Source organism: Musa acuminata, chromosome BXJ2-3 (assembly GCF_036884655.1).
Source record: "Musa acuminata AAA Group cultivar baxijiao chromosome BXJ2-3, Cavendish_Baxijiao_AAA, whole genome shotgun sequence".
NCBI lineage: Eukaryota > Viridiplantae > Streptophyta > Magnoliopsida > Zingiberales > Musaceae > Musa > Musa acuminata.
In genome coordinates, this window is record NC_088340.1 from 32,928,638 (window position 1) to 32,947,924 (window position 19,287).

Consider the following 19,287-nt stretch of genomic DNA (forward strand, 5'->3'; position numbering starts at 1 on the left):
AACAAGTGAAGCAACCGGGAGTAACTTAGTCGATCCTGATTGCTTGCTTGTCTTCTTCCACGTTTACTGGCTGTTCAACGAGATCCAGATGGCCTCAGCATATCATTCAACATGTTACATCCTGTGGAATCAGCAAGCTTGCCCTTAAATTAAGCATGGTGGTGTTTGAAATCCTCACTCATGCAGAGTCCACTCCGGTGAGACAACTTCACTGGATCCCCTCAAATTGTCTCCGTAATCATGCTTAAACTAATATGCTTGCCAAAGCTTCAGAAAGTGGCTTTTGTCTGTAAACTTAGTAGTAGTTGTGGAAAAACCTATAGGAATCCATAAAAGTTTGGATGATTCATCAACATTATTATATTGATAAAATGTTGCATAAGAAATCCCATGTGTATATACTTTGATGCCAGCTTTAGTATATATTCATCATCAAGCGCAGCTTACATGCATGATTGGTACAGATAGTGACGTATAAAAGTACACTGGCTACAATCTCATGTATATTCTGCCATTGTCTTCCTCTCTCTCTCTCTCTCATGTTTGAAGTGCTTGACTTTTTCCTCTACGACGGTCACACAACAGGATAGGAATCCCAAGTCCATACAGCATTGTGTTTACTTGCATTCACAGCAGCAGATCGTATTGAGGCAATCAACTTCACATCGTGTTGTGTTGTCAGCGACCATGCGGTGTAGCTTCCTCCGCCGTTGGTGCCATCAAAGAACTCAGAGAAGTGGCATCAATGTCATTCCAAGAGCAGAAATCAACGGGAGGGGACAAAAACTCCACACCTTCTTCTTTTACTTTCCTTTTATACCTTTCTTTTGCTAGCTTTTTATTTCGAATCGGATCGTTGAGTAGTCGGGATCCGAACCCGCCAAATCTTGACCTCCCCGTCCAGACTCCCACTGCAGACCCGGTACTCTTCGGACTCGGATTCGGGCTCAGCGGGATCCGAAACCCCAACCGCCACCAGCGACCTCACCCCAGTCACGTGCCCCTCCATCACGCCCAGGCAACTGTAACCCTTCCCTTCGCCTTCCTTCCGCCAGATCCGGATCGTCCGATCGCTGCTGCCACTGAAGAGCACGTCCCCGACGCACGCCAAGCACAGGATGGCCTTTCGGTGCCCCCGCAGCGCTCCTGCCACCACCATGTGGTCCGCCGACTCCTCCCTCTCCCACACAAGGATCGAGCGGTCGCAGGCGCCCGAGTACAGCACCGCCCCGTCGTCGCTCAGCGCCAGCGCGTTCACCGCCGACCGGTGCCGTTCCAGTGTCGCCACTGGCCCGTGCTTCGGCTGTCGCTGGCCCCGTCCCCGCCCCTCCTCCGGCGGGGACAGCGCCCACACCCGGATCCTCCCGTCCGCTGACCCCGTGTACACCGTGCCGTCGCCGGCGACGGCTACAGAGTTCACCGCGTTCTCGTGGGCCTGGACGGATTCCCGGCAGCGGAGGTCGCCGCCGGCGCGCCAGACCTTGAGGGTCTTGTCCCACGACACGGAGTAGAGGAGGTTGCCACTGGTGGCGACAGCCGAGACGGCATCGGCGTGCTCGATCCACAGGAGCTTCTTGTGGCGGCGGACGGTGACGTAGTTTCCCGGGAGGGGGAGGCGGCGGAGGCGGTCGCCGGCGGTGGGGAGGGTGGCTTCGAGGCGGTGCCGGCCGGAGCGGGTCGACCGGCGCCACACGCGGATGCCGCCGTCTTGGTGGGCGGTGAAGAGCTTACCATCTGGAGAGAGGGCGACGGACTTGACGGACCCGGCGGACGGCACTGCGGTGAAGCTCTCCACCGGGCGGATGGTGACCAGGTCGAGGACCGTGATCTCCGACTGCGAGGCCGAGTAGAGGAGGGAGGAGGCGGCCGAGACGGCGAGGGCGGCCGCGGAGGAGGAGGGGCGTATGGGCTTGAGGGAGGAGAGGCAGAGGTAGGAGGCAGGCGAGGGCGTCGTGTCGGGGTAGCTGGCAATGGGGACGAGGGATTGCAGAGAGGGGAGAGTCAGGAGGGAGGCGGCGTCGTCAAAGACGGTGGCGGCGAGGGCGCCGACGTGGGCGTTGGAGGAAGACGAGGAGGAGGTGGTGGACGCAGAGAGGTGCAGGGTTCGGGACCGCGGTGGCGCGGTGTCGTGCTCCCCGGTGGAGGCGAAGGAACATGGGATCCAAAGCGGCATTGGAGAAGGCGAGAAGGAACGCGAGAGCGAAGCGGAATCATGGAGGAGCCGAGCCATTTATCGGGTAGAGAACACATGGCGACCACCACCCACGCGGTGGAGCCATCCGATCGATTTGATTGGTCTAAGGTCGATAAGAAATCTTACTTGGAGGCGGGTAAACGCAGTGGGTCAATAGAAATAGGTGATAGTTTCAGCTATATGCAATACACAATTGGTAGACACGTGACCGGCGGGTGAGATTAGGGGTGAGAACCTCGCGTAAAACACACATGGTCAGTTTTAATTTAAGCTGCAGTAGGTAAGTCCGTAGAATTATACGGTATACGTGCATACAGACATTGAATACATGATAATAATTTGCCTGAACTATGTGACCAATTATTATGATATATGTTGTGCTTCTATAATGCAATATTTGAACTTTGTTATGAACTATTTTGATTTACAAATTAAGTATTTAATATTTTTTTGGCATATTTTTAAAACACTCATTGGAGTACTTATATTTCTAATTTTTTAAAGAATTACAAGTAAACATGTTTGTTAACTTAATTGTTATGTGGCAATCATCTAAAGACAAATTTGTAATCTTCCTCATGGCCATTCATTAATTAATTCATACATAATTCCTGAGTGCAATTATTTTGTTTGGTAAAAAGAAAATGCAGCTAGAATATGCATTTAAAATTAATTTTAGTTATGTTATAAAATAAATTATATAATCTATGAGCCAAAGAATCATCAGCAACATGAGTTGGTGACTCTGAATCATCAATTTCCTCTCTTTATTTTCTTGATAAGGACAGATTCTTGTATGAATATAACCCAAGAACTACTTAGGTCAACAACTCACATCACCACAAGTATTCAAGTCTAGAATGTGATCAAGGTGGGGGACCAATTACTCCTCTATTCAAAGTTCTTAAAACTTGATGCTCTAAAATGACATGATAATATATTTAGGCAAAAGATAAGCATTTCTACTCATGCTTATTAGTAAAAACAGTACTACTAGAGAGAGAGAGAGAGAGAGAGAGAGAGAGAGAGAGAGAGAGAGAGAGAGAGAGAGAGGTGTCATAAGTAATAATAAGATTTTGATTGCAAATCATATCCCAAAATCTTAATCTTTTGGATGGGTTACAATTTATCTCAAACTATTCTGAAAGGATCCAATTAATTATAAACTCCAACAAAATATCTTTACAGTCCAGTGATTGAGAACTGTGATGCAGTCAACCTCCTATTACAAACACCTTATTCCAATCAGAAACAGTAAACAGGACTGCATTGTATGTGCTCAGCCACCTTCTGGATTCCACAAGCCTGAACTTTGATGCATTCAAAGTAAACTTGGATCACAGAAACAATGACTTGTGCCACTGTTTCTGAAGAGATGTACAAGCAAGAATTCTGAATTCCACAAGCACGGACTTTGATGCAGTCAAGTATACTTCTGTTACAGAGATCTTGTTCCTTTCAGAGAAAGCAGTAGTAGTACTCGTACTATTCTCTTCCATCTCCAAAGGCCCACACGCTTTGGTACTCAAAGCCAGAAGCATCCGTGCTCTGAACCCACAGCTTCATGCATGCCTCAAAAGCTGCTTTCCAAGTTGTGATCAGCAACTAGGATGCCACCGGTGGCGGTCCTCATCGTTGGCTTAGTTTGGACTAAAGGCTTCCTAAATATTCCTGAGTGACTTTAGTGGGATATGATAAGGTTCACTTGACGTGTCACTTGTGCTGCAAGATGATTAGGGTTTACAGCTTCCAAAGCCAATAGGCATCTCTGTAGAAGATACAAACAAGGAGGGTGATATGTTAAGAAGACCCATGGCTAAGTAGTTTAAAGCATGCAGCAGCTTAAACTGTTCTTCTTGTTGGTATTTGTCTACTGAGTAGCTGCAGAAACCAGACAAGCAACCAACATATGTGAACTGTTTGAGTGAAACGACAGTAACACATATCTTCCCATCTTCATGCTGGACTTTACCTGCTAATTTGCATGTCATTTTCTGGAGTGAAGTACTTGCTTTATCATTCTTCAGCACAAGAACTAGTGGAGGATAAAGAGAAAAAAACAAGGTTAATTATTGGTGCAACTTTCCGTGCTCTTTCGGCTGTCCATTCTTCTACTAGAATCCAATCACAGCCCCAACAAATCTGCAATAATTAACATTGTTTATGATTTGCAATGTAATTAGAGTAATATAATTAGAAGTAAGCATCATGGTGGTTGATGTAGAAAAATAATATTATTATTAATCATGGTATCGCGATTATTATTTTTCAGTTGATTTCTTATTTTGATACATCATTAGATTTATCTTTTTTTCCTTTTACCATGGACATTAATTTTAGAGGAGGAGGAAGAACAAACAAATAAAAAATAGGGTCTTTTTTTGGGTTGTTTGGGGTCTCCTAGGAGACATCTTGCCAAAATAATCAAGGAGAGGATAACGTTGACCTAAGTGTCATTTAATGGCTATCAAACAGCCTCTATATAGTGGTTGATCTATATTTCACATGATGTGTGATTTGTAGTACATGATAAAGATAAATTTCATGGATGTTCAGATGTGATGGAAAATATATTGTTCCAAGCTTTCATGCAGTGATTACTCTTTCCGTTCCTTTCCTTTGTTGCAAGGAAATCACTGTCAACCTTGAGGAAACAGTCATGTGCATCATCTACATCCACATAAGATCCCACAAGATGCAGCAGTCGACTGATGAGGGAAGGGGAGAAGGAGAACTGTGTGTTTGCAGCCAGTTTCCATGCATAGAAGATAGCTAGCCAAGAGACCTCATCGCTAGTGTCCATTTGTTCCATTTAAGTTACTGGTTTCATAGCATGAGCTTCTCCCTACGTACTTCCACATCGAAAGATTCTTGGCAAGGTTCGTGCCCTTAGGGTTGTTTGTTTGCTTGTCGACATGGAGACATGGAGATCAAGATGCCGGGGCGACAAAGGTGTCTAAGAACACCCACTTGCTACCGAAGAGGGCTTAGAATTATTGCATCTCACTGTGTTCAAAGTCTTTGGATCACTATCTCGACATAGTGAGGTGATACAGGGTTGAATCATCGATCAAAGGTCTCTCACCAAAGCATGGTTATTGAAACTGATACCATCGTTAACTCGGTCCTCTCTCTTCTACTTTCCTCTCCGTTCCTCATTTCTTCCTCTCTCTCTCTCTCTCTTCGGCCCTCTTTCTTTCTTTGCTATTATATCTTTTGCTTCTTCTTCTTCTTCTTCTTCTTCATCTTTGCTATTATTCAGAAGAAGAGAGAGAAGGAATCACAGTCACCAAGATTACATGAATCAAACAACAATTGAATGTGCTGTTGAAACAACCAAGGAGTGAGTCAACATAATTGCTTTGATAGAACAAGTGGGGCATCACAAAATTCACAACCACAGACAGAAGGAAAGGGAGGGGTGGGGAGACAGAGAAAAACGTTGCTTGGCTTTGCATGAGTGATATGAGGAGTGATGTTTCACAATCATTGAGGACAGTACGAATCTTATGACCTCTAACGATGGTTTGGAGGAAAAATGCAAATCTTCAACCCCAACAACATTCATCTGAGCATTGGAAGACAATTAGATCAATAAGAGACCGAGGAAAGAATGAGTGCTAATGAAATAAATAATTTATATCTTTTTCCAAAATACTTTATAATATTATTATTCTTTATATTTGAAGTAGAGAGTAGAGAGTAGTGGTACGGGGACAAGGCTACTTCAATCAACATTTCTTATGTCTACGAGGTAGCATACGCATAAATTGAGCAGGAAGATATTGTGTTTCACACCTTTACTAATTCTATTTTACATGTTTATAAATTTGTATATATATTTTAATGTTTTTTTAAATTAATTATTTTTTCCAAATATCGATCAAATTAGATCGAATCCAATTTAAATCATTAGTTCAAAATTATTATCAACATTGGGTTCCTATCCTATGAGGATCCACACTGATGGATATAGTGACTCGATATTAATATTAAAAACGAGTTATTATCCTATGATGCAATAATGATTGAATAGCTCACGTAATCGTCCCCAACATTAAGTATTGTTTCGATTAAACCTTGACGTACTATAAAAAAAACCCTTTTTGTGAAAGAAAGATTTTTCAGTTTTTACTATTTTTAAAAATTTTTAAATCTATTTTTATCTTAAGATTCAAAATATTTTTTATCGGGTATACCGAAGTTATGTAGGGTCATCTACCAAATTTCATGTGGATATTTCAAATCTTCCTAGCATCTCTACTTGTGATGAGTACCAAAAAGAAGATATTTCATGTGGATAAACAAAATCTAATTCCAATACTCTAGAATAGTAAGAGGTGTTTAGGACCACTAGGAGTAAAGATGATTACTTAGTTGTGTAGGAGAAAACGTACATTATTGATGGCACAAGTTTCCTAGTTGCTTAAGAAGTTGTACTAACTTTGACAACGCCATGTCTCAGCTGCTGAAAGGTAATGGCAGTGATGGGTCAACTCGTTTGGAGGTCCAAATTCATCGTTAGTGGTTTAGGGTTAGGGAAGGACGATGCACAGTGGCTGATAGCAACCAAGTGCCGGTTGTGGATTAGACCATGCCCGACTTGGTAGTCTCAGCATTATTACTATCGTTCGACCCAGGAATGCTACTGATCATGTTCATGTTCATGTCAACCCTGGGCCACACATGATGGATGTCGATCATGTCATGATCAGGACAACACAACAAGTCAAGAAAATATTTCTTCCTTTGATGCAAATTAATCTGATCCATGGATAACTATTATTATTGTCATTGTTAGTTCGATTGAAACCAAATGTGATCTAAGGATTCATATCATTAGTAATTATTCCTGATATATGTGTGTGTGCATGTGTGTACTTGTACATATATATATATATATATATATATGTATATATATTTATATATGTATATACCAAAAAGAATAAATTTGGATACTCTTAAAAAATTTAAACATATTTGATATGGAATAAATAGTTGATTGAATATCGATATTCTTAATATTCAAATGATTTGATCAGCGAAATGAACCGATAAGGGATTCAATTCTTTTTTTTTTTTTAGTTCGATTCGAGTTTTTTTTAACTATTAATGTAATGCCCATTATGATGATTTCTGAGGAAAATATTATATTTGACCATGAAAATTGGTTGACTAGAAGAAAACTCTATAGCTCTTCCTCCTCCCTCCAAAACTATCCATCTTACTTGATCAAATCAATTTTTTTATGTTTATTCTTCATTCAAAAAGATGAAATTTCACTATCCAAAGGAAAATTGATTCAATGCGTTAAACATGATTTTGAATTGTGAATGATGGAAACATGGGGTGAATAATTTGGAATTAGATATGTATAGTTATGGTATTTTTTGCCATTTCTCATTTTATCGATGTCAAATAGTAGCCTATTTGTCAAATATAATTAACAGATTAATTTTAGGGGAGGAAGAAATTATTGTACTTTGTTCTAACAATCCTTTTGGATCATTTATGCGGAGTTTGGGCCAAAGTTGGCTCATATTCCACTTTGTCATCATAAAAAATGTAATGTCGAATGGGCTTTCACATAGAAAACTATAAGAAATTGCAAGACTCGTAAATAACATATGACTCTCTTTCCCTCTCTATACATACATAAATACGACCTATAACTTTGTAATGAGTGAGAGAGAGAGAGAGAGAGAGAGAGAGAGAGAGAGAGATTTAAGGTTTTATCAAGAGAGATAAGTGACTGAAAAATGAGAAAAAAATAATGATAAATAAAAATTAACAGTTTCAATATCTCTTATATTATCTTCTTCATGAATTATGGTAAATATCATAATCTTGACAATCATCAAATAAAAAAAGGAAAAAGAATAATATTGTATGTATTCGACAAGTGGATGGCATCCGAATTGAGTTGTGCCAATCCATGGAGTCAGAGGGCAGGAGACTTGATATGATGTATCGATCATATCATGCATGTTGGGTTGTGAATTATGTTGATGTGATGTATTACCTGCTGAAAAATTAGGTCAGATCAAATCAAGTCCAATCTGATCCCTCAAAAGGGATTCGAGTCCAAACAAAGCCAATTGGGGTCAGATAGGTTCGGACTCAACTCAATCAATCACTATTTCGATCCTTTTCCACCCCACCCCCAACACTATGAATCAATCATGCCAAAGATGCATGTGGATTACTTTACTTGAGATGCATGTAGATTTTCTTACCTCCAATTCACTTCATCTATCCATAAATCTCCTCCAAAATGGAGCAAAATTCCTTGATGCATTTCATTTGTCACACACACTTATCATATAATAAATAAACACCTCAAAACTAGAAGCCATCATTTGCCACCTTACTTCTTAGTTCTAACAAGGACAACCTACTTTACTCACAAGATAGGGAGGCTCAAAGCCCAATGCCATTGGAGAAATCAAATTAATATTTACTTTGGGACTCTTTTTTTTTCTTTTTTTTTTTTTTCCTTTGTGCAAGCCACATCTCCCCCCCATCACATGATCATGTGCTCCTTCCTTGCTTTTTGTGTTAAAGATCATACATACTACATAATTGTGGTCCTCTCCCTTCTTTTGTTTCAATAATCATGCTTCCTTCACCATCACACTCCAAGTAGAGTAGGGGCCTCTCTTCTTGCTCCTTTTGGTGCCACTTTGCGTGTGGGTTTGAATTGGAAAGCTACCACATGGTTTTGTTTTCTTCCTTCCTTCCTCATTATGTTATACAAGTGTATATGAATGAATCCAACAACAATATTCCAATTGTCTATATGGATCATTTTCTAGTATAGAAAGTTTCAAATTGTGGTTCGATCTTGAGGATGTACTTTAATCTCATGTTAGTTAGAGAGCTAAAGAACAAAATCTTAAATGGAATAATTTTGAGAGGGAATGTTAAATTATAGCTTCCTTTTATAAACTTTCCACTCTAATTATATAAATGGGTTATGAACCTCTTATGCTTTTAAAGACATAAATACAAATGAGACATATGTATGCATTCGAGCATGTATATGGCAATTACTAGGTGTTGATAGCTTGGCAATGATGTGACATCCATGTGACAACCACGTAGCACGAGGATAGGCGTTGATGGACTCATCGAAGATTGAATTGACCCATGCAAATATGGTGTAGCATTCATGTGGATTATGAAGAAGTCACATCATTTGCAATGGCATCAACCACATTTGTATCGAAACAACTCTCGATGAATATTCTTCTCCTAATGGTAGTAGGAGAAGGGGTAGATTATTTATTTTAGAAGAATTAATATAAATAATTTACCTTATTTGATTTATAGAATTACTCTTAATTGATGAAGAGCTTATTTTTTATAATTAATTTTCTTTTTCTCTTGTTATTGATACGTATTAGATTTAAGGTTTTTATAATGATGATAAAACACTTATTAACTAGATTTTGTTTGATTTCACATATGAAAATTAGAAGTCATCACAAAACTTATCAAACTTTAATTTTTAATTTATGTAAGTATTCGAAGATCAATCCGACCTGAGTATTTATTTTTCTATCTAATTCATCTCAAACTCGATTAAAAGATAGTTAAATCTAATTTAAATGGATGAGATAAATTTATATGTATATATAAATATTATTTACTATCATCTCGAAATGATAATGAATATAAAAATTATATTTTTTTTAAAAATAAACCTCAAATAATATAATAAAATAATAATAATAATTCATGGTTCACTATGGAGAAATCTCTCCTCTACAACTTATCATCATGAAACATTCAAGTGAATGCAATCGAACTTGTCTTTCATTGGCTAATAATAATCTTCTCAGTATTTAGGCCAAGAAAGAATGGTGTTCATGAAAGTTATGTGAAGATTAATATCAACCTAGTTATATATATGCATTATAAACTGAATTATTATTATTATTATATATACACTGACCCATCACCATTAGGCTTTCTCTCTCTATCAAGTGGATAAGCTCCAAGTCTCTATTCCACCCCAACATATTTATCCCCATTGTTTTAGAAATGAATAATTGCCCTCTGAATTTTCAAATATAGCATTTATATTTCACCAAATATTTATATTTTCCATGACTAGTGAACCACCATTAATTGTGATTACCAATAAATTTTAAATATATACAATATGCTTTATTAATTTATTTATTGTTTCACTCTTTCTCCTATTCCTTTTTTCTCTTTCATTTTTTTCCCTTTTCCTTTTAGTGGGGAAATACAGGTTTTAAGAATAATATGAAGAGAGTTCAAGTTAAATATATGGAGAAAAATGATTTTTAATCTGAAATCTCAATGGGATATTAAATTAAGTTGAAAATTTAATATTATTACATTAAGAATCAATTGATCAAGGTCAACTAATTATATATATATATATATATATATATATAATTAATTTAACCTATTTTATGCCCCTATACTTCCACTTATTAATGAAGTGATCCATTGTTACTTGATACTTCAACTTCCATTAATAATATGAATATTCATATTCAAGTGTTATATAATTTATTGAGAGTATATTATAATAATATGAATATTATTTTAGGTAGAGAAGGTTCACTTTACAAAACATCAATGATTTATGGGCACCTTTGCATATTTTGTCATATATTAAAATAGTTTTGCATATGTATCCTTTCAAAAGTTTGAAAGCAGCATATCTGCAATTAATTTTGAATAGCATTAATGTATCATTTCCATTATTTAGATATCATATGTATATTTTTTTAAAAATATTATATATATATATATAATATTTTTAAAATATTATTTTTTGCAAATTATAACAAAATTATCTTGTAGATCAACTATAAATATAAATTTCTTATACTGATATTTTTAAATTTGATATAAATATAAATATAAATATAAATATAAAATGCTAATAGTAAAGTGGCCAAAAATGTTGATAATTGGATATTTATTGAAAGTATACGGACTAATATGAGAATTTACTAGTATAGAGGATCATTTCGCAAAAATACCCAAAAGCGTTTTTTGCATTTTAATACTTTTAATTATGGTAAATAGTTTGCCTCTTCCAACGACTCTCTCACCTCTTTCAGAGAGACACCGACCACCGCCGCTCCCACAGAGAGAGAGAGAGAGAGAGAGAGAGAGAGAGAGAGAAGGGGAAATTGATGGGAGGAGTGACGTCCTCGGTGGCAGCGAAGCTGGCTTTCTTCCCTCCGTCGCCGCCGTCGTACGAGGTGGTGACGGAGCCGGAGTCCGGGGTGGTCACGCTCAGCCGCTTCCCCCACCGCGAGAACGTGGAGGTGCTCCGGCTCCCTACCCGCCGTGGCACCGAGATCGTCGCCCTCTACGTCCGCAACCCCATGGCCACATCCACCCTCCTCTACTCCCACGGCAACGCCGCCGATCTCGGCCAGATGTACGAGCTCTTCGTCGAGCTCAGCATCCACCTCCGCGTCAACCTCCTGGGGTACTCCGCTCGATTCCCTTCCTTGCCCTTTGCCTCCTTCATTCGTCTTACAGATATTTGATTGATTTTGTTCAGTAGGCCCCTTGAATGGACATTAGCAATTCGCTAATTGGAATGTTGTCTGGGTGTCTGGAAATTTTCTACTTCTTTCTTTGAGATCTGACTATATTTGATTATGCAAAAGCTAGATTTCATTTTAATTATTCGAGTAATTTCGTGCTTAGGAATGTGTTCTAGGCGGCTTTCATGCTGTTGTGAACTATAGATGAAATTTTTAGATTCACATGTCATTTGTTTCCATTTGGACAACTCGTTTTCCGAACAAGAGTGTCCAAAGTATGATTCGTGTTGTCCAGTTTGAACACTCTCATTTTTTTTCTTGTTATACATTTTGATCAATCATTAGTGCTTGGTGGCTATAATTAAGTTGAGCACCTAGAAACCAGGTCAGGTGCCTTGGTGCATGTGCATGCATGATTAAGAATATACTAATGCTCTGTTATCTAATTGTATATCCAAACATAGCGATGTTCATTCATGCACACACATAAAATAGTGAAAAAGGACCAAATGATTTAACTTTACACCCTATACCGTTAGTTATAGAATTAGTCTCAGCTTTTGTTTTAGCTTCATCAAATTGACTTTCTCATTTTTAAATCCAGTTTTACAACATTTACACCCCCAAAAGAAAAGTCTTATCCGTGCTACATAGTTCCTGATGGTACAAGCCAAGAATGAATCACTAGAAACACCAGAGTGAATTGCTTTAATTTTATTCTTCCAATTTTCACTTTATTTCCCTCTAATTTTCATCCACTTGGGGCCTTCAGGCAGAAAACATGTATTTTAATAGTTCCCAAATGTCTTCATCAAGGCTGCCATCACAAATTTCTTTGTTACATGCATGATGCTTTATACTAGTCTAGGTTATGTTAGTCCTTAGATACCTTTTGAAAGCAATGTTGCTTGGTATTTGTTTTTAAATGATAAGCCAAACTCTACCAGTTCTAGTGTCATCTAACAGACTTCATGTTCAAGCATACATGTCTTGAGGTGTGTTGCTAGTTATTTGGTATAGTTTCATGGTTGTTGTTTTGAGCCATGTTTAATAACAAAAACATCATTTGTCCAGCCTCTTTTCTCTGGTAGGAATGCGGTAACTTATTTCGTTATCTTTTACAGTGGCAATGTGGAGATGGTTTCATGAAGTAAAAAATCAAAAATAAGAAAACCTAATCATGTGTACTCGTTTTAGTTAGGAAAAGGTTTTAGCCAATTAATTAGGGGATGAATTGTGTGAACGCTTGATTTAACTAGATGTGTTCATGATATGCCTCATAATGAAAAATAAAAATAAGGGAATTTGTCCCCTTCTTTCTTCCATGTGCCTACCTCTGTAGCTTGATGTCACTTTTAGCTACTTAGTCCATGTAACCTAGAACTTTGCCAAGAACATTCCATGGAGTAGAGCTGAACAAAAGACATGTAGAGATGCTCTACATCATGGATACAGTCAAAGGTAAGTTACAGTATGTTAAATTAGTCAGAATAAATCTCTGAATTTATCACTTTTACCATCATGGTGCATAAGTTTTAAGGCTGATTGATGCAATGACGGGTCAGTTGCTGGGTGTGCAGTTGTTCCTTTGCAAAGCTATACATAGACAAAACAAAGGTATACAATTTCAAATGATACCGCCAGTATGGGCGGTATGTACCAGTCCGACAGTAAACCGGCACGCGGACCGTTCCGACAGTAAACCGGTATGCGGATCGCTCGCTACCGGACAGTATTTTTTTATAAATAAATTATAAAAATGCAACATTGCCTATATATATATATATATATATATATATATATATATATATAGGTAATGTTGTATTTTTTTAAACTTTTATATATAAATATATAAATAAATAGATATATAAATAAAAGATTTCATATATATATATAGGCGACCCGCTTAGGGAGAAGAGAGGCGACGTTGCTTATATATATATATATACCGAACGGTATACCGAGTGATATACCGCTCGGTATAAGTACCGTACTGTCCCGCGAAAATGTCGAAACTTTGGTATGGTACGATATTTCAATCCTTGGATAGAACAATTCTTGTCTCTCTTCATGTGAAATTTAAATGCTTAGAGAGTGTCATACACCTGAAGGCTGAGCAAGTGCGCCCATCTATTGCATAAGCTTCTTTGCTAAGTGTGTGGCATGCAACAGTTTCTATCTATGGTCATTAAAAATGTGGCCCTAACTGCTCCCCACCTCTCCTCACCTCCCAAAGGCGAAAGAAGGTAAAAATATCATAAAAGCGAAATCTTCCTCTTAAATCCAAACCCTCTTATGGACTCTTTGAACTGTAACCATTGTTTCGGACTTACTAATTATAATATTATAAGATGAAGTGAACTAGAGGATGTTTAGCACAGTCCATTTAGTACATTATCATCTATAACATATTACCACAAGCTTACTTGATATATGAACTTTACATCATGGTCCTTCAAAATATTGAATTTAACATAACAGACCATGTTTATAACTTTAAAATATCGGTTTAAGAAAATCATAAATAAGTCCATCAGACTTGACAAAACCAGATTATTGCAAACTGGTGTCTATTTTTTTTGCTATTTATGAAAATATGTTTATCATTATTGTTGTTTTTACAAGTTTATTTACGGGCAAACTGGTTTTTACACTTTCTAGAGACTATATATGTTTGTAACATCTTAATCATCTGGGAACGAGGAAAATAAACTGATGACATTAATGTGAGCAATATACAGATCTTCGAAGAGGAGAACGTGCTGATATTTTGACAAATCTTTTGAGATTTCATTGAGATGGTACAGTGATGTCGATGAAAGCAGGAAGATAAAGATTTAATAATGAAGTCGAATGAGGAGGAGCTTGGCTAATGAGAACTTGGTTTACTGTTGTAAAATAACCTGATATAGTTTGGTATACTGTGTAATTATCCGGAAGTGAAAGATGAATAATGGCAAAGTAGAAATGACTTGGAATTAATCAGGATTTGAATGTTATATCTAGTTTTGTATGTAAACCATTTTTATTTAGCTTCTTGATAAGATTTTCTATGGAGACGATTAGGTTTAGGGAGACAGAGAACTGATAATTGCTGTGTTGTTCCAAGTGTTGTTCTTATGTTGGATTATCCCAAAGTAGTCTGACAGCAAAGTTCCTGTGTTGTTCTTTCGATTGCTGATGCTAGTTCTGTTAACGTTTCTCTTGAATTCAGTAAATAAGATACAGTTAAATCGTTGGATTGACATTAATAGCTCTATTGATCCACATTGTCAATCATCAAACAATGAGTGTTTTTCTTAAAAACAAACCAGGTTTATTTCATTTATCTGATTTGTAAATTGTCTCTGTATGCCAACAGTTTGTTTCAGTTGTCATAGATCTTAGGATAATTGTTTCTTAGTCTTTCAGACACATGTTTTGATATGTTTGTTTTGTCTTAATCCAAATCCTATTTTGTTTGAGAACCACAGTTGTGCATATTAGGTAATTAGTAATTTGTATCAGGCTTCCCTTTTTAGGACTTTTCTTGCTTCTAGTCAGATGAGTACAACATTCATAGGATTTAAGATAAATATTGAAGCAATTTGGAAAACTTGGCAGTCGACTACAGTTTCTTTGCTTTTAAAAAAGCATTGCCAATTTATTATAATTATTATCATGATGCTGCGAACTGACTGAGGTTTTCGTACACCTTGCAGGTATGACTATTCTGGATATGGACAATCATCTGGAAAGGTTAGATAATTGTCTCCTTAGCTTTTCTTAATGACATTTTATTTCTTTACAGCATTGTGTCATTGATAGGATGATAATAGGGTCTAAGTAAAGAAAATTTCCATTCTTGTAGCCAAGCGAGCAAAACACATATGCTGATATAGAGACTACTTATAAATGCCTTATAGAGAATTATGGTGCTAAGGAGGAAGAAATTATCCTCTATGGTCAATCTGTGGGAAGTGGTCCAACTGTGGATTTAGCTTCTCGCCTGCCTCACTTACGAGCTGTTGTGTTGCATAGCCCTATACTTTCAGGTTTAAGAGTGATGTATCCTGTAAAACGCACATACTGGTTTGACATCTACAAGGTTAAGTTTCATCATAATGCTTATCTTTTTCTTCTTCTTTTGATGTATCTATTGCATATCTTAACTTTTTAGTGTCATTCTCTTTCCAGAATATTGACAAAATATCATTGGTCCATTGTCCTGTGCTAGTAATTCATGTAAGTATATCTGCTCTTACATTCTTTATTTACTTAAAGCATTAAATATTATGTAACTGTCATGTGGCATCGTTTTATTCAGGAACTAACATGTAATTATTTCTTTATTCATGCTTAAAGAACTACTGTATGGCTTTAGCAAATATCTAATGAAACAAAAATGAAAAGAAATTCCAACGAAGCATACATGTAAGCCATGGTCACATGTATTTTTTAGCTCACTTTCTATTGTAAGGTCATTGAATTTCCCAATATGCTTCATACGGTCTGCTTTCAAGAACCTAGTCGATTGTTGTGTTTCAGTAAATGTTCAACTGCTGGCACTATTCTGTCTTTCAGATTTTGATCACTTTTTTACAATGAAATATGAGTGATTGTGGACTATCAGCTTTGAATTTGCACTTTTTCAGCACATTTCTTGCATTTTTATTCTTTTTATATGGACATGATCATTCTGCCAACTGCTTTTATTTGATATTATGGATCTGACTCTTTATAACATGCTCAAACTTGCACTCCCATTTATCTCCTATCCAAATTCATACATGAAACAACATCGGGTGTTTTTTTCACTTTTCTCCTCGATATTACATATACATTGACATGGCTAAGTTTCAAAGGAGAGCTGATACTACAAACCATTGTTCTCTTGAATTTATCGGCCCCATAAAAAATCTGGTCAGTACTAGGTGTTAACCTTTGTTAAATGCATAAGCTGATGTCACTTTCATTGGTATGAGACCAAAAGGACAGGATATTAAATGGAACAAAGTATGCAGGAGATATATAGGAAGGTGAGGAGACCCAATTTAGAAACACAAAGAGAACCAAAGAACTTAATATGATGTACTGACATAATATGATAAAAAATTCTTGAAAATTTATAGCATCATTTATTACAAATTATACAATACTGTCTTTAGACTTTAGAGCATCAGTGCTATCCTTGTATATCAGATCGCCCATGAAAAACATGTCCAACTTTTTGCAGCACATTCTTAATCCAATGTTGTTGGAATATTTGTGTTATTTTTTCCTCAAAACTAAGTTTATAGACATTAATTTCCTGGTAAAAGAATTTCAGGAAACAGTAGCACAAGCACCACTTTGTGAGCCATTGAAGTGTCTGATTATAGTGCCCCTAGTTATGTCCTCCTTACAGTACAAAACTTCACAAAGTTTCATAGTTTGGGCAAGTCCTTGAATATTCTCTTCAGCTTCAACTTAATATCTTGCATATGCTTTTTAAGTATATTTCTAAATGGTGCCTATTTGTCGGGATGGTTGTTTGTTTCCCATAATATACAAGACAAACCTTCATATCTTGTCATGTTCATATGCAGTGTTTGTGTCCATGCTTCGCAAGTCACAAAAAGGATCTAGTTCCAAGCTGATTATTATGTAAAATTTGTAAAATCAGCTTCAGTGTACTTACTTTCTAAAGAGAGACATGATTTGTACTATTAAAATTTTCAATTTGCCAAATTACATACAAATCTGTATGCTACAATTGGAAGTTTCATTTTTACCTTGAAAAGTTGCAAACACCATATGTTGCCCCTTAAAGCATTGGATTTTGCTGATCTTTACGAGGTAAATATGAAACTTTAGAACATCGCAACTGTGTATAAGCAATTGCCTTCTGTAATAATGGAGTTGCATCAGCATTAGCACATGCAAACTATTGCATGTGTCTACGATTAGGATGGATCCTATTTCAGACTTCTCCAATTCTTTGTATGAAAATACGTTTTAGAGTGTGATTGCAGTCATTTATTCATATGTTTTCTGATATTCAGGGAACATCAGATGATGTTGTAGACTTTTCTCATGGTAAGAAGCTTTGGGAATTGTGTAATGAGAAGTATGAACCACTTTGGCTAAAAGGAGGAAAGCATTGTGATTTGGAGCTTTTCCCAGAGTACATTAGACATCTCAAGAAGTTTATATCTACGGTTGAGAAATCACCTTCTCAGAGGAGAACCTGGAGAAAAGGTGCAGAACAGTTTGAACCATCAAGGAAGAGCACTGACTGCTTTGAACCATCAAGGAAAAGCATTGATCGCAGAGAAAAATCTAGGTCAACCACAGAGAAGTCGAGAAACAAGGATCAGAGATCTACCAATGTGGAAAAGTTGGAAAAAGTAAAGGTATCATTTGACCAATTGGAGAAGTCTAGGAGGAGTTTAGATTGCTTTGATAAGTCCAGGAAGAACATTGATCAACTCGACAGAGGACGGAAGAGCGTTGACAGACTGGATAGGATATGGGCTGGGTGAGCTTTTTTACCTATTTGTAAAATTCATACATGGGCTTGATTGTGTTAGGAGAAGCATCTGTACATTTATTTATGTTTACCGATCACATAATATATCTATGGATGTCTATATAGCTTGGGATATATGTTGAAAGTTTAGTTGAGTGATTGTTGCTCTCGGACAAAGATTTTTCTTATGACAATTAACCAGTTTATGTTCTGCAAGATTCTTGTTATTGGAAGTTGTCTGAAGTTTTCAGTGACTGTTTTTCTACATCTCTCCTTCCGACAATCAAACTGTTTCCTGCAAATCTTGAAACTTATTGAGGCCATCTAATTCCTTTTCACTAATCTTAGGTTGAGTGCTTTTTGTTGGATTTTCCCTCTGCCAGCTCCTATTTTTCTCTTACCTGTTCAGTCTTCAAGATCAATTTTCACACTCAGCACTTACAGTTCTTTGATTACCATGGCATAGTTGATAGTACTTTCCAACAAGAAATTTATGACTAGGTGAACTATCTCTTGATGGTGCTTAAACCTGTTTTCCCTCAAATCATCTTTTTTCTCTATTTTGTTTCTAGTTCTGTTTCTCTAACCTAAGAAATATATTTAATTTTTATAATTATTTTTTTAAAAAAATTCCAGATGTAAATCTTTTACAAGTTCACAAATTTTTTTCGGTGCTATTTGGATTTTGGAATGTAATGCTTCTGCCGATCTAAACCTATGAAGTATTGGTCTAGGGGTAAATTTATCAGCTTAGGTTATTCTGATGCATTCAATCAATTATAAAGCTTCAATTTCTCAATATTTGTGAATCTCTCTAGATTACGAGAAGTGTCCTTAGCAGCTTATAAATAGATGATTAGCATTTGGGTGGTGAAGGTTGTGTTTGAAGAAAGACTAGCTAACTATTCAAAAATGTCACTTGGTGTATAACATATCAGTATATCCGATTATCTCAATATCTCTCTCGAATAATATATGATCGAGATTATTAAGAGTTTATGTTTAAAGATGAATCGATTCATGATCTTATCACGATCTAATTTCATCCAGAAACATCA

The 19,287-nt window shown here is 37.0% G+C and overlaps 2 protein-coding genes across 2 annotated transcripts; one reads left to right on the forward strand and one right to left on the reverse strand.

The window, feature by feature from the left end:
* Nucleotides 1–397: 397 nt before the first annotated feature.
* LOC103978525 (protein JINGUBANG-like) lies at nucleotides 398–2,245 on the reverse strand. Its single transcript, XM_009394351.3, has one exon. The coding sequence runs from the start codon at nucleotides 2,228–2,230 to the stop codon at nucleotides 839–841; it is 1,392 nt and encodes a 463-aa protein (XP_009392626.3). The 5' UTR covers nucleotides 2,231–2,245; the 3' UTR covers nucleotides 398–838.
* Nucleotides 2,246–11,274: 9,029 nt separating this feature from the next.
* LOC135607757 (uncharacterized) lies at nucleotides 11,275–18,445 on the forward strand. The gene is made up of 5 exons (XM_065099800.1): nucleotides 11,275–11,678; nucleotides 15,441–15,477; nucleotides 15,590–15,826; nucleotides 15,916–15,963; nucleotides 17,763–18,445. Exons 1-5 carry the CDS (start codon nucleotides 11,377–11,379, stop codon nucleotides 18,240–18,242), a joined length of 1,104 nt encoding a protein of 367 aa, XP_064955872.1. The 5' UTR covers nucleotides 11,275–11,376; the 3' UTR covers nucleotides 18,243–18,445.
* Nucleotides 18,446–19,287: the final 842 nt, after the last annotated feature.

What these genes read in the sequence shown, in the direction of transcription:
- LOC103978525 (XM_009394351.3), bottom strand. Translation starts at nt 2,230, where the DNA reads ATGGCTCGGCTCCTCCATGATTCCGCTTCGCTCTCGCGTTCCTTCTCG.
- LOC135607757 (XM_065099800.1), top strand. Translation starts at nt 11,377, where the DNA reads ATGGGAGGAGTGACGTCCTCGGTGGCAGCGAAGCTGGCTTTCTTCCCT. An exon ending in CTCCGCGTCAACCTCCTGGG is followed by an intron (nt 11,679 to 15,440) that starts GTACTCCGCTCG and finishes TACACCTTGCAG; the next exon opens with GTATGACTATTCTGGATATG. An exon ending in ACTGGTTTGACATCTACAAG is followed by an intron (nt 15,827 to 15,915) that starts GTTAAGTTTCAT and finishes TTCTCTTTCCAG; the next exon opens with AATATTGACAAAATATCATT.